General features: G+C 38.9%; 1 protein-coding gene across 1 annotated transcript in view; it reads right to left on the bottom strand.

Moving 5' to 3' along the window:
* Positions 1 to 11349, bottom strand: part of MRPL1 (mitochondrial ribosomal protein L1) — a 97499-nt gene extending 86150 nt beyond the window's left edge. The window contains exon 1 of the mRNA XM_049632096.1: positions 11170 to 11349. Coding sequence (XP_049488053.1) covers positions 11170 to 11200 — 31 coding nt within the window. The 5' untranslated portion in view covers positions 11201 to 11349. The remainder of the gene's footprint in view (positions 1 to 11169) is intronic.
* Positions 11350 to 15807: the final 4458 nt, after the last annotated feature.

Raw genomic sequence — 15807 nt, 5'->3', positions numbered from 1 at the left:
AGACTTCTCCAGGAACAAAATTGCTGGTGAGTGCCATTTCCATGCCTCACCGCCAGCATAAACACACCAACACCTTTGGGAACCAGCACAATGCCAACACTTGCTACCTAACTTGCTAACAGTGCACCCTGCCCCCAGTTCTCCTGCTGACACGCCCCTTCCAGCCAGGCCTCCAATCCAGGTCTCCTCCCACAGCAGATTCACATAAACATTTCTAGCACCATGCATCGCTACCCCAAGCACTTCTGCAGATCTGCTGCCTCCAACACAACCTGACTCAGTCCCTAGTTCTGGAGGTCCTGCCCTGCTAACTCAGGGCCTTGCTGGCACCAAGCACGCTGCCCCCATGTTCACCTTAAGTTAGATGCTCCTGGATCTCTGACAAACACCTGACCTGACTCAATTAGAGCCCAAGGGGGCCCCAGACTGGCCCACTGACACCATAAAGACCAGATCCTGCCCATAAAAGACAAAGAGAGCCACTGCAGATGACTGGACTGAAGGCAAACATGGCTCAGCCACAACAGCAGGGCACATTCAACACTCACGGGAGACACACCTGAAGTTCCAGGTTCTGGTGAATAGGGGACACTGACATTGCATTGCAGGGCACTACAGAATCTATTCCTCATAAGGTCCTACTTTCAAGAGCAGGAGACATAGCTAACTTTTCTAACATGCAAAAACAGACACAGAGAGTTAGACAAAATGAGAAGACAGATGAGTTTGTCCCAAATGAAAGAACAGGACAAAATGACAAGATATAAACAAAATGGAGATATATAATATGCCTGATAGAGAATTTAAAAATTTTTTTAATGTGTATTTATTTTTGAGAGAGAGACAGAGCACGAGTATGGGAGGGACAGAAAGAGAGGGAGACATAGAATCCGAAGCAGGCTCCAGACTTTGAGCTGTCAGCACAGAGCCCAATGTGGAGCTCAAACCCACAGACCATGAGATCACGACCTGAGCTGAAGTCAGATGCTTAACCAACTGAGCAACCCAGGGGCCCAAAGAATTTAAAGTAATGGTCATAAAGATACTCATTAGGCTTGAGAAAAGAGTAAAGAATCTCAGCAAGACCTTTAACAAAGAGATAGAAAACATAAAAAAAAAAAAGATGAAAAACTCAATAACTGGGGTTAAAAATACACTAGATGGAAAACAGTAGCAACCTGGAGAACAGAGTAATGGAAAGCAATAAAGCTAAACAAGAGAAAAAATAATAATAATAAATGTGAAAATAGACTTAGGGAACTCAGCAACACCATCAAGCGTAATAACATTCACATTATAGGAATCGCAGAAGAAGAAAAAGAAAAGGGGGTAGAAGAAATTTACTTGAAGAAATAATAGCTGAAAATTTCTAAATCTAGGGGAAAAAAAACAAAAATCCAGATCCAGGAGGTAGAGATCCCCAAACAAAATCAAACTAAGGAAGTCCACCTCAAGACCAACTAAAATGGCAGAAAATAGTTATTAAGAAAAAAATTTAAAAGCAACAACAGAAAAGTTACATCCAAGGGAAACTCCATAAGGCTATCAGCATATTTTTCAGCACAAACTTTGCAGGTCAGAAGGGAGTGCTAGATATATTCAAAGTGCTATAGGAAAAACAAACAAACAAACAAACTGCAGCCAAGAATACTGTGTCCAGCAAAGTTATCATTCAAATAGAGGGAGACAGTTTCCCAAACAAAAATTAAAGGAAGTCATGACCAGTAAATCAGCCTTATAAGAATGTTAAAGGGGACTCTTTGAGTGGAAGGTAAAGACCACCAGTAGGAATAAGAAAAGTAAGAAACACAAAAGAAGTAAAAATAAGTTCACCTATAAAAATCAGTCAAGGGATTTACAAAAATAAAAGCATATAAAGTAGGGCACCGTATACCTATAAAGTGGGAGGAGAGGAATAAAGAATGGGTTCTAATTGAAGTAATAATCAAATTAGACTGCTGTATGCATATTATATATAAACCTAATGGAAACCACAAATCAAAGACCAGTAATAAATATGCAAAAATAAAGAGAAAGGAATCCAAGTATATCACTAAAGAAAACCAACAAACCATAGAAGAAGCAAAGAACAACTCCAAAAAGAACCATAAAACAAGTAACAAAATGGCAATAAGTACATACCTACCAACAATTACTTTGAATACTCCAGTCAAAAGATAGCACAACAAAGTGGATTAAAAAGCAACACCCCTCTATATGCGGCTACAAAAGACTCACTTCAGACCTAAAGATGTGCAGATTGCAGTGCCATGTCTAGCTCAGTCAACATGAGACTCTTGATCTCAAGGTCATGAGTTCACATCCCACATTGGGGTAGGGTTTACTTAAAAAAAAAAAAAAAAAAAAAGTACATGAAGATTGAAAATAAAGGGATGGAAAAGCATTTATCATGAAATGGAAGTGAAAAGAAAGCCAGGGTAGCAATACTTATATTGGACAAAATTGACTTTAAAACAAGGACTGTAACAAGAAAGAAAGAAAGAAAGAAAGACCCTGTATAATCATAAAGCGTAAAACAGAACAAGAAGATATAACAACTGTAAATATTTATGCAACAAGCACCCAACATAAAGCAGATAATAACAAACATAAAGGGAGTAATCAATAGCAATAATAATAGTAGGGGACTTTAAAACCCACTTACATCATTGGATAGATCATCCAAACAGAACATCAACAAGGAAACCATGGTTTTGAAAGACACATTGGACAAGATGGGTCTAACAGATATATTCAGAACATGGTACATTCTACAGAATAAGTCACATATTAGGCCACAAAAGCAAGTCTCAACAAATTCAAAAAGATCAAAGTCATATCATGTATCTTTTCTGACTGCAACACCATAAAACTAGAAATCAAGAAAAAATCTGGAAAAAAACACTAATACATGAAGGCTAAATAACATGCTACTAAACAATGAATGGGTCAACCAAGAAATCAAAGAGGAAGTCAAAGAATACATGCAAGCAAATGGAAATGAAAACACAGTGGTCCAAAATCTCTGGGAGGCAGCAAAAGCTGTTCTAAGAGGACAGCTTATAGCAATACAAGTCTATCTCAAGAAGCAAGAAAAATCTCAAATCAACAACCTAACCGTATACCTAAAGGAGCTAAAGAAAGAGGAACAAGCAAAACCCCAAAACAGCAAAAGGAATAAAATAATGAAGATTAGAGCAGAAATATATGGAAAACAAACAAACAAACAAACAAACAATAGATCAATGAAACAAGGAGGTAGTTCTCTGAAAGATCAACAAAACTGATAAACCTGGAGCCAGACTCATCAGAGAGAGAGAAGACTCAAATAACCAAAATGAGAAATGAAAGAGGAGAAATGACAACTGATACCACAGAAATACAAAGGATTATAAGAGAGTATTATGAAAAATCATATACCAACAAATTGGACAACCTATAAAAATGGGTAAATTCCTAAAAATATATAATATACCAAAACTGAAGTAGAAAGAAACAGAAAATAAACAGATCAATTACCGGCTATGAAATTGAATCAGTAATCAAAATTCCAACCAACCAACAAACAAAAGTCCAGGACCTGATGGCCTCACAGATAAATTCTATCAAGCACTTAAAAAAGAGTTACCTAATTTTCCCAAACTATTCCAAAAAACTGAAAAGGAAGGAAAGCTTCCAAATTCATTCTATGAGGCCAGCATTACCCTGATGTTGAAATGAGATAAAGGCACTAACAAGAAAGGGAACTAAAGGTTAATGTCCCTGATGAATATAGACGTAAAAATCTTCAATAAAACATTAGTAAAATGAATCCAACAATACATTAAAAAACTCATTTACCACGATCAAGTGGGCTTTATTCCTGTGATGCAAGGTAGTTCAATATTCTCAAATCAACATGTATATCACATCAATAAGGGATAAAAAACATAGTATCATTTCAACAGACGCAGAAAAAGCAACAAAGTACAATATCCTTTCAAGATAAAAACCCGCCACAAAGTAGGTTTAGAGGGAACATACCTCAACATAATAAATGTCATATATGAAAAACCCATAGTTAACATCATCCTCAATGGGGAAAAACTGAGAGCTTTTCCCCTAAGGTCAGGAAAACGACAAAGATGTCTACTCTCACCACTTTTATTCAACATAGTACTGGAAGTCCTGGTCACAGAAATCAGACAACAATAAGAAATAAAAGGATCCAAATCAGTAAGGAAGAAGTCAAACTTTCACTATTTGCAGATGATATGACACTTTATACAGAAAACCCAAAAGACTCCTCTAAAAATCTAGTATAACTGATAAATGAATTCAGTAAGCTCACAGGACACAAAATCAATATACAGAAATCCACTGCATGTCTATACATTAATAATGAAGTAGCAAAAAGAGAAATTAAGAAAGTCCCATTTACAACTGCAACAAAAATAATAAAATACATAGGAATAAATTTAAACAAAGAGGTGAAAGACCTGTACTCTAAAAACTATAGAACACTGATGAAAGAAACTGAAGAGGACACAAATGGAAATATATTCCATGCTCATGTACTGAAGAACAAATGTTGTTAATATGTCCATACTACCAAAAGCGACCTACAGACTTAATGCAATCCCTATCAAAATACCAACAGCATTTTTCACAGAACTAGAATAAATAATCCTAAAATTTGGATGGAACCACAAAAGACCGTGAATAGCCAAAGCAATCTTGAAAAAGAAAAACAAAACTGAATGCATGACAATCCAAGATTTCAAAATATACTACAAATCTTCAATCAAAACAGTGTGGTACTGGAGTATCCGACTCTTGATAGCGGGTTCGTGAGTTCAAGCCTCACGTTGGGCATGGAAGCCTACTTAAAAAATAATAAAAGGGCACCTGGGTGGCTCAGTCAGTTGAGCATCCAACTCTTGATTTCAGCTGAGGTCATGATTCCAGGGTCATGGGATCGAGCCCCACATTGGACTCTGCACTGAGCATGGAGCCTGCTTGGGATTCTCTCTCTCCCCCTCTGCCCCTCTCCTTCTCACTCAAATAAAATTAAAAAAAAAAAAAGAAAAGAAATATTATTCAGCCATAAAGAATGAAATCTTGGGGCGCCTGGGTAGCTCAGTCAGTTAAGCGTCTGACTTCGGCTCAGGTCATGATCTCACAGTCCGTGGGTTCAAGCCCCGCGTTGGCCTCTGCGCTGACAGCTCAGAGCCTGGAGCCTGTTTCAGATTCTGTGTCTCCCTCTTTCTCTGACCCTCCCCTGTTCATGCTCTCTCTCTGTCTCAAAAATAAATAAATGTTAAAAAAAAAAAATTAAAAAAAAAAAAAAAAAAAGAATGAAATCTTGCCATTTGCAACAACATAGATGGATTTAGAAATTATAATGGCGGGGTGCCTGAGTGGCTCAGTCAGTTAGGCAGCAGACTCTTGATTTCATCTCAGGTCATGATCTCACAGTTTGTGAGACCATGCCCCACATGGAGCTCACACTGCTAGTCCATGGAGCCTGCTAAAAAAGTAAAAAAAAAAAAAAAAAAAAAAAAAAATTATAATGGTATGTGATGTCAGTCAGTCAGAAAAAGACTAATATAGGATTTCACCTACATGTGGAATTTAAGAAACAAAACAAAGAGATAAACCAAAAAAAAACACAAAAACAAAACAAAACAAAAAAACAGACTTAACTATAGAGAAGAAACTGATGGTTACCAGAGGGGAGGTGGGTAGGAGGATAGGTGATACAGGTGAACGGGAGGGATTAAAGAGAACACTTATCATGATGAGCACTGAGCAGTGTACAGAATTGCTGACTTACTATATCATACAACTGAAACTAATATAACACTGTATGTCAACTATATTGGAATTTAAATAGATCATCATTATCATCACAACATTTTTATAATGGCAAAACTGCAGAAACAAACCCAAACATTTACCTACAGTAGAACGGATAAATTATGGTATATTCCTATAATGGAAAGCTAGAGAAGTATAAAAATGACTATATTATATGGATGAATTTCACAAACATAATTTTGAGCAAGAAAAGTAATTGGCAGGGGCACCTGAGTGGCTCAGTGGGTTAAGCATCTCACTTCAGCTCAGGTCATGATCTCTCACTTTGTGAGTTTGAGCCCCACGTGGGGCTCTGTGCTGACAGCCCAGAGCCTGGAGCCTGCTTCAGATTCTGTGTCTTCTCTCTCTGTCCCTCCCCTGCTTGCCCTCTGTCTCTCTCTCTAAATAAATAAACATTAAAAAAAAATTTTTTTTTTAAATCACACATGGTAGGAGTGCCTGAGTGGCTCAGTCAGTTGAGTGGCCGACTTCAGCTCAGATCACCATCTCGCAGTTCGTGAATTCAAACCCCACATCAGGTTCACTGCTGTCAGCGTGGCGGCCGCTTTGGATCCTCTGTCCAAGACTACACGCGCTCACTCTCTCTCAAAAATAAATGTTAAAAATATCACACATGGTAAATGAAGGAACAGCAATTATCCATTCAAGGTTTGGCAAACACTTCCAAATAATAATTCTAATTGTACTAAACAAGAAACCAATAACCTTGGCAAGATCCGCAAAATATTAATTCTCTTGAATATAATAATTCCAACCTACTATAAAACAATCTACCACCATTATTTGGAATCCCAAGTCAGGACAACCAGAGATTAACTTTTCAACAGAAATCTATGAAACTGTGACGGACTAATAAAAAACAAATTGCAAAAATACCACTACGTTGACCCTTGAACAACACAAGTTTAAACTACGTGCATCCACTTATATGCAGATTTTCAATAAATACAGTATAGTACTGTATATGTATTTTCGCTTCCTCATGATTTTCTTAATAACATTTTTTCCAGCTTACTTTATTGTAATAATACAATATATAATACATATAATGTACAAAATACGTGTTAATCAACTGTTATCAGTAAGACTTCCAGTCAACATTAGGCTATTAGCAGTTCCATTTTTGAGTTAGGGGGAAGCGGGGGGGGGGGGGGGGGGGAGAGGGTGTGTGACAGTTACCATGGTCTGTCCCTGTTCCACTAGCTGGGGGTAGACTCAATAAAGAAAGAAACTAAAAAAAATAAGAAACTAAAAAAAAATGTTATATGCATATTAGCAACTGCATGGGAATGGGGGGGGGGGGGGCACACTCCTAATCCCTACACTGTTCAAGGGTCAACTATATTTAAATAGCACTGTTAGATCATCATACCTGTGTTTTTAATCCCTCTGTAGTCAATTTGTCTATGTGTATTATTACATGCCATTAACACATTTCTTCTCCCCTCACTCTTAGCAGATAACCTTGCTTGCTACTTCAGAGAAAAGAGAATTATCTCAACTACTTATGAACCTACCTGAATCTGTACTCTCAAGTCACTCCCACACCCACCCCTTGGAAAAGAGAAATTATTCCCTCTCCTTTGCTAGTTTATTCTTTTTTTTTTTTTTAAAACATTTATTTATCTTCAGAGAGAGAGAATCTCAAGCAGGCTCCACACTATCAGTGCAGAACCCAACGTGGGTCTCGAATCATGAACAGTGAGATCATGACCTGAGCCAAAATCAAGAGTAGGCTTAACTGACAGACACCCAGGCACCCCTCCTTTGCCAGTTTATTCTTATACCTGAAACTGAAAGGTTAGAGTTCTGTAATCCTCAGTTTCCCTAGGAGATCTTATCCATCTAGTCTTTGCCTTCCCACTACACCCACCACACTCTGGGCCACCATCATCTACCATATGATTACTGCAACAAATTCAAAACTATTCTATCTTCTACCCTTGGTCTTTATTTCTTTTCTACCTACCAGTAAGACGGATCATTTAAAAGTGAAAACATCATGATATCCCTAAAATGCTTGGATGACTTGATCATTGAATAAAGTAAATTCCTAACAAGGTCCTCCATGAGCTACTTCTAACCTACTGTGATCTTCATCTAACAGGACTCTCTTTCATACTTGCCATACTTCAAATACACCGGCCTCCTTTCAGTTTCTAAGACACAACCCTGTTTTTTAACCACTTTAGTATTTTCAAATATAAAATTAATCTTCCCTCCATCTGTAACATTCTCCCTACTCCCCCCCCCCAATCCCTTTCCATAGCTAATTCCTAAATATCCTATGATCTTTGAGGGATATTGCAGGGACTCTATTAAACTACTACGTCAGAAAAGTCTTCCCTGAAGATTCAGAATAGGCTAGGCCTCCTCACATACACTCCTATAGCACCTTGTACTTTCCCCTCACATCACTTAGGACAATTGTAATTAAAGAAAATAACCAATTAGTGTCTGCTCCTCATAAATGATAAGCATCATGGGGAGGGAATGTGTATAGCTTACCCACCATTTCTGTCCCTATCACATAGCACAGTGTTTGTTTAAACACACACACACACACACACACACACACACACACACACACACACTAAACATCTGCTGAATAAAGGAAGTAAATTCGAACAAATGAAAGCACAAAGTGGATTTAAATTACTTTAAATATTATTCATTACAACACATGGAAGAGGGGTGGCATTTTGTTGAAGATCCATTGATTTTTTTCATTTATTCAACAATGAATATGCCAACAAAACATGTGCTAGCACTGCTTTAAGCATTTAGTGAACAAACCAAACAAAAATCCCTGTCCTCATGTAGCTTACATCCTAGCGGGGGGAGACAACACTATTAAACACAAAATGGTAGTGATGGAGAGGGGGGAACCCAGTGGGTAAAAGTGACTGAGTCAAGAGGACAGTGGGTTGCAATTTTAAGTTAAAGTAGGCCTCATCAAAAAGGTGCCATGTGAGCAAAGACTTGAAAGAAATGAGAAAATTACTCATACAAGTACCTAGAAAAAGTGTTTGAGACTCACCCCAGCTGGGAGAAAAAGTTCACCCAAGGCAAAAATGTTCTTGGGGTTGATGAGGGAACAAGGAAGCTAGTGTGGCTAGAGCACAATGAGTGAGGGAACAGGGTAGCTGTCAACAGGTCAGAGGGTAAGCTGGGTAAATGGGTATGGGACTAAGCAGGAACAAGATGATGTGGAATACCCTCAGGCAGTGCTATCCAATGGAAGTATAATGTAAACTACATGTATAATTTTAAAGTTTCCAGTAGCCACAATAAAAAAGGTAAAAAAGAAACCAGTGAAATAAAAATTAACATATTTTATTACAGCTAATAACACAAAATATTATCATTTCAACATGTTATCAGTATAAAAATTTCAGGTGTTCTACTGTTTTCAGTACTAAGTCCTCAAAATCTAATGTGTATTTGACACACTCAATTCAAATTAGCTATGTCTGAAGTGCTCAATAGTGGATAACAACATGGACAGAACAACTGCAGGCCATTCTAAGGACTTTAGATTTAGAAAAATGGGGAGACTTTCAGAATTTTGAGCATAAGAGTAAGTTATAGGACCAATTTCACTACTTGTTGAGAATATAGAGAAATCCAGGTGAGGAATGGTAACAGCATGCAAGGTAGTTGCTATAGAGTTGTGAGAAGTTAGATTTTGGATTTTATTTCGAGGGTAAAATCAACAAGATTTGTCAACTATTTATTTAACGTGAAGTATGGGGAAAAGGGGGAGTTGAGGATATTCTGAGGTTTGGGCCCAGACAACTGAAACATTGAAGTTATCATCAAATGACATGAGAAAGACCACAGAATATGAAGAGCTTGATTTTAGACAAGTGTTAAGTGCTAATAAGATATACAAGTGGAGATCTAGAACTGGCAGATGAGTTTAAGAATCTAAAGTTCAGGAGATGTCCCAACTGTAGATATAAATTTGAGAACCATTAGATATGGACAACAAACATAAATTTGAGAGCCATTAAGATATAGACAATAGTCAAAGCCAGGAGACTTAAGTGAGATCACCCAAGGAATGAAGAATTTATATACAAAAGACAAGATGGGATCTTGGCCCCTGAGACATCCCAAGGTAAGAGGAGGAGGAACCAGCAAAGTAATGTGAGAAATGACAGTGAGATAAAATTAAAAAAAAAAAAAAAATTATGAGAGCAAGGAATCTTAGAAGACAAGAGAAGAAAATGTGACAAGCAGAGAATAACTTTTAGTTCTCTTTTTGGTTTGTCTAATGTAATGTTATTTCTGTCATACACGAAGATAATGTTATTAGTCTCTTTTGCTCACTTAGTAATCAGGAGCTGTGATCTCTTGCCACCACTCTTTTAAGCAACAACTATCCCAAATAGAGAATGCTGGTCTTGACACTAAACGTTCCTGTAAGAAGCTCAAAGAAAAACATAGGAGGCAGTTAAAAAAAAAAAAAAAAAAAAAAATCACTGGCCTGTGAGTGAAGCTTCAGTTCTTCCTCCGCTACTGACTAGTTATATGAACTGCGACATACCTTAACAGGATGTTTCTTCCTCTGTAAAATGCGAGTGATGCTGGGGGCTGCCTCCACTTAAAGAGCTACCTTAAGTAACAAAAAGTATCAGTGCCTCAAAAACACAAAACAAAAATTAAAAAGCACTGTACAAACAAACAAGCAAACAAAAAAAGCATTGTACCAAAAAAGGGCTGTCCTCCTAGACAATTGGAGCTTACTAAGTGCTGAAAAGATCTGCTACCAAGAAGTACTACACAATTAGTCTCCAAATGATAAATGTTGATACAAATTAGGCAAGGTTAAAGAATTGCCTGCAACAACGTACTCCCAAAAGCCCCCACGAGTATTTTGTAAAGTGTTCAAGTTTACAGATGTAGGTCACTCAAATATACCACCTCTTCCATACCAGAACTCACTTCTCTTAATCAAATTCCTTTCCCGCGCAGCCCACACCCCCAGTAACGGACACAGAACCTTGTCTTGGCCTCCGTCCCTACGGGTGACTGCCGGGGGCCGGGGGGGGGGGAGGGGGGCAGTGTGCATCCCTCCCCCCACCTCCCACTCCACCCCTAAGGTGGACGGCTCCAGAAAGGAGTGAAACCTCTGGTAAGGTCGCTTTTAAGTAGCAATAACCCTCTGGAGGACTTAGAACCCCAAAACAGCAGGAAACTTTTCGAACCCCAGTGCAGACCCCTGCTTAGGAGAGTCCGGCTTACAACTGGAGACTCCACGCCAGAGCTATTTTCCCCCTAAGCGCAGACAACTGCTTGCTTTACCTCTACCGAGGTATCTTATGGTCGCCGCCATGTCGACGATTCCGGATTGTGTTGACGAAATGGGTCCTACGCTTCAACTTGGAAGAAACTTAAAAAGGGTTCCTCTCCAGAATTGGCAGAGGGGGAAGGATTAGAAAGAGCAAGAGGAAAAGGGGCGGGAACCTAAACAGACTCTTAGGCCTGCAGGGAAGGGCGAACAACGCCTGTGCCCCGTGGCGGTGTTACACTCAGTCTCCCGTGCTAGTCTTCCGTGCTAGGACCCTATGTTTCGTGGTTCCGGTAAGGCAACTTAAACTATCTTCAGAGAAATCTCCTCGTGGAAAATACAGTCCTGTTGGCATTGCCCTGTTTTATTTCTTTTTTTCCTCTTTGATTCTGCGTATGAACTCAGAACGATAATTTTAATATATTGTGAGAATACCCAGGAAAGCATGAAAAACAAAATCTGAAGAATCTCACCAGCTTCCATCGCTCCATTTCCAGCCTGAAAAAACTTTAAAATTCGCCAGGTTTTCCACTACCACCCAAGGCGGGTGTCCCACTCACTTTCTTTTTATCTCAACCCAAGATCAACGTGGTTCTAAATTAATCTTAACATTAATCAGCTCTACAATTTCCTTCTGCTGGCAAGCTGGAACATTAGAATCAATTGAATAATACTTGAAAATTTTGTACAACACTTCTAGTTTTAAAATGGCAGGTTTGAGACCTACATACTGGTTATTATGACTGAAAAAAAAAATCAGTATCCTTTCCATTACGTCACAGCTGTTGGCGGCGTCGTTTAATCTAAAATGAATTTGATCAGATTATATCACTTCCCAGTTGAATTTAAAACCCTCCAGTAACTCTCTATCCCTACACACACACACACACACACACACTCACACTCACACTCACACACTGGAGCTCCCCTCTGGTCTTTGTTATCTCTCCATCCTCAAATAGCTGCCAACATCCTTCTTCCGACCAAACACACATACGCACGCTTCATTCCCCCATCTCTTTAGAATGAATATTTTGCACCAGCTCCCTAGATAAGTTTTTAAACATTTTGGCTCAAGCTTTACTCACTGATGAAGGCTCCCTCCTCCCTGAGTTATGGCCACCTCTTCCTGGTTTTGAACACTACCCAGGCATATCTGCTTATATTTGTTGAAACAGTTTAATTGAGGGGTGCCTGGGTGTCACAATCAGTTGAGTGCCAGACTTTGGCTCAGGTCATGATTGCATTGTTCATGGGTTCAAGCCCCACATTGGGCTTTGTGCTGACAGCACAGAGCCTATTTCAGAATCAATCTCTCTCTCTCTCTCTCTCTCTCTCTTTCACTGTCTCAAAAATAAACATTAAAAAAATAAAGTTTTATTGATATATATTTAATATACCGTGCAATTCACCAATCTAAATTGTGCAATTCAATGGTTTTTAGTAACCATCACTACAATATATCTTTTGCCACCAATCTGAGCTTTTTGTGGGCAGAAATCATATCTTATTCATTTTTATAACTTCAATGCGTTACAGTACTGTGAGAAGTGAGATGATTCATTTTCAGAAATACCAAATAAAAACTGTGCTGTCTAGTTAACAATAGGTTTACAACCTATTGGAAATATGCACAACCCCTTCCCCCAACTATGGAGTCCCAAACCGTTAGACCCTTCACTTCCTCTCCATATCTTGAGCTTTGCAATGAGCATGCACCAAAGAACTGAAGTCTGTGTCACTTCAAGGAATGTACATTTGTTCCAATCAGACTTCTTGTTGCCTTACATGGGCATAGACAACTTCTGGGTAAGGCTGTAACCTCTGGAATACTCAGCCAATGAAGAATCAGGGGAGGGACTTGCTTGCTAGGAGGTAAATTGTCTGCTGTCACTGCCCCGAGTGTGCCTGTCCATCAGACACCTGCTGTTGCAAGAATGTTGATTAAAGCCTTGCTTCACTGTGCTCTGAGGCTCTGCATCCCTCCTTTGACTGGGTCAGTGGGTTTATTTCTCACAAGTATCTGGCACATAAGAAGCCATCAATAAATGTTTGATAGTAAATGAATATATACTGCATGAATTAGTGACTCCATTAGAATGGCAAGCCTGCAAAATTAACTTGCTTCCATGAAGCTGCCCACAAGAAGTTGGACTGAATCAAAGTAATAATTTTCCACATGCTTTATTTCATATTTATATATTGTACCCATCTACATGAAGGATAAGATTTCTAATTTATTTCCCTGTCTTATTAATACCTAAGCAGTTACTTCAAAGGTTCCACACCCATTTATGACTGTTACATACACACACAAAAAAATTCAGGGGCTCCTGAGTGTCTCAGTTGGTTAAGTGTCCAACTCTTGATTTGGCTCAGGTCATGATCTCATGGTTCATGGGTTTGAGCCCTGCAGTGCATCGGGCAGTGCAGAGCCTGCTTGGGATTCTCTCTCCCTCTCTCTCTGCCTCTGCCCAGCCTGTGATCTCTCTCTTTGAAAAAAATTCCAAGAACTTGAATCTACTTTTATAACTTCCTTCCCTTTCTCCCTCCTTTTCTTTTCTCCTTTCTTTTCACAAATATGCAACTATTTGCCATGTGACAAGCAGTGTGCTTGGCTATGCACAGATGTGGCAAAAAAAAAAACCCAACACAGCCATTAATCCCATGATCCTTAAAAATTGATTTTTTAATGTTTATTTTTGAGAGAGAGCATGAGCAGGAGAGGGGCAGATTGAGAGGGGGACAGAGGATCTGAAGTGGGCTCTCCATTAACATCAGTGAGCCAGATGTGGGGCTCAAACCCACAAACCATGAGGTCATGACCTGAGCTGAAGTTAGATACTCAACTGACTGAGCCACCCAGGCAACCCCAGAATTAATTTCATTTGAGGATAAGTTTAAGGGTTTGGGCAATTTCACCAAATCCATTTCCAGACAAAAACACTCAGATTAAAAATGCTTTTCCTTAGCCTCTACAATTCCCCTTTTCCATAACTAGGATCAGTTGGCCTCCATCCGTGCATGTCTTTATGTCTCCTTTTATAACAAGATAATTTAAACACTCAATATCGGGACTCAGAGTAACGTAGTATGCTTGTAGTAGTAGCCTTATTAAAGCTGTGTCCTGTAGAAGTGAAACTTATCTAACTGCCCACTTTGACCATCAGAACTTGATGGCATTAGTCAGATGAAATCCAAAGTCCAGTTATCTATATATAATAACACATAAAGAGGTTATTTAACTTGAGACTAAAAACTACAAAAATCCACACTCTGAAATGGGAACTCCAAGCCTCTAAATATTGAGTATGTAATGAGGTTCTCGCTGAAGAGGGTCAGTAGAAGTTTTGGTTAAGCAGTGGTGCTCTGGAGCCAAACATTGTGGGTTTGAATCCTAGTATCAATACTTACCAGCTATGTGACTGGGGGCATGTTGCTATACCTCTTTGGGTCTCGGTTTCCTGGGATACAGGGCTGATGAGATAGTTTATTGAGGTACTTACTACAGTACCTGGCACAGAGTAAACACTCATTCAGTGTTACAACTTGTCAGTAGTAAGGAACCAGTGAGAGCTCTTAACCAGAAAGGCAAAATGAATAAGCTATCCTAGTACTTTTTCTTCCATTATCTGCTTATTTCTAAATATGATACATGCTGTTTGTGTCTCTACATGTGCTAGGATGTCATGTTCTGTATTTCAGAGCTTTTATTAGTATTTGCAGAAAGTCTTTAGGCTGGGTTTATAACATCCTCAAAGTTCACTCTAAACGCAACTTTTCCCAGTCGATTTCTAGGAAGGTTTATACTCTCCAGGAGTCTTGGCAACATGCCAGTTGTCTGCCTGCTTGGCTAACTTCCCTGGGGAAAGCTTTGAAATATTTGCCTAGCCCTGTAGCTTCTTCAACCATCTTTCAGTTGTGCTGGAAACTCCTCTGCAAGAAGAGTCACTTCCCATTTTGGGTTCAAGTTGAAAATGAATTCTCTTATTGGATAAAAGTAAGGAACTCCATGACATATCCTACTTCCAATAGTATGCATCAGAATCACCCAGAAGGCTTGTTAAAACAGATTACTGGGCTCTACCCCCCAGAGTTTCTGATCCAATAAGTTTCTGATCCATGGGCATGGCCCATGAATTTGTATTTATAATAGGTTCTCAGGTGATAGTGAGAACTGTGTACTGGTCCAGAGGCCACACTTTAAAAACCACTCCCTATGGAATACCATGAAAGATTTGCATCCATACCTATCATTAACTTAGGGAGGAGTTGTTTCATTTAACAATTTTATATTCAATATAATACAGGCAATAAAAGTATTAATTCCCATGTGTGGTATGTCTCTAGGATGAGAATCTACCCACTCTTATCTTCTCTTCTATATAGAAACTGCTATTCCATACCTGGGTTTCAGCTCCAAAACAGTTCAGCTGCCAGATGGGAGAATTTTTGGTCTTTGCCTATCTAGATTTTAAGTATCACCAACTCCTAGACCTCCTTCTTTGTGCTTACTGAAGACTCAGGTTATTTTTTCATGAAGAAATGTCTACTTAGAATGATTGCTTAGTCGTAGAGTGGAAAATTTGAGGAATTGGAACTCGTTTCATCTTGTCCACACCCCGCCTCCAATATGGGACCTTCTTTGTCCC

This window comes from Panthera uncia, chromosome B1 (assembly GCF_023721935.1).
Source record: "Panthera uncia isolate 11264 chromosome B1, Puncia_PCG_1.0, whole genome shotgun sequence".
NCBI classification, from domain to species: Eukaryota; Metazoa; Chordata; class Mammalia; order Carnivora; family Felidae; genus Panthera; species Panthera uncia.
This window is presented reverse-complemented; position numbering and strand designations above follow the sequence as displayed.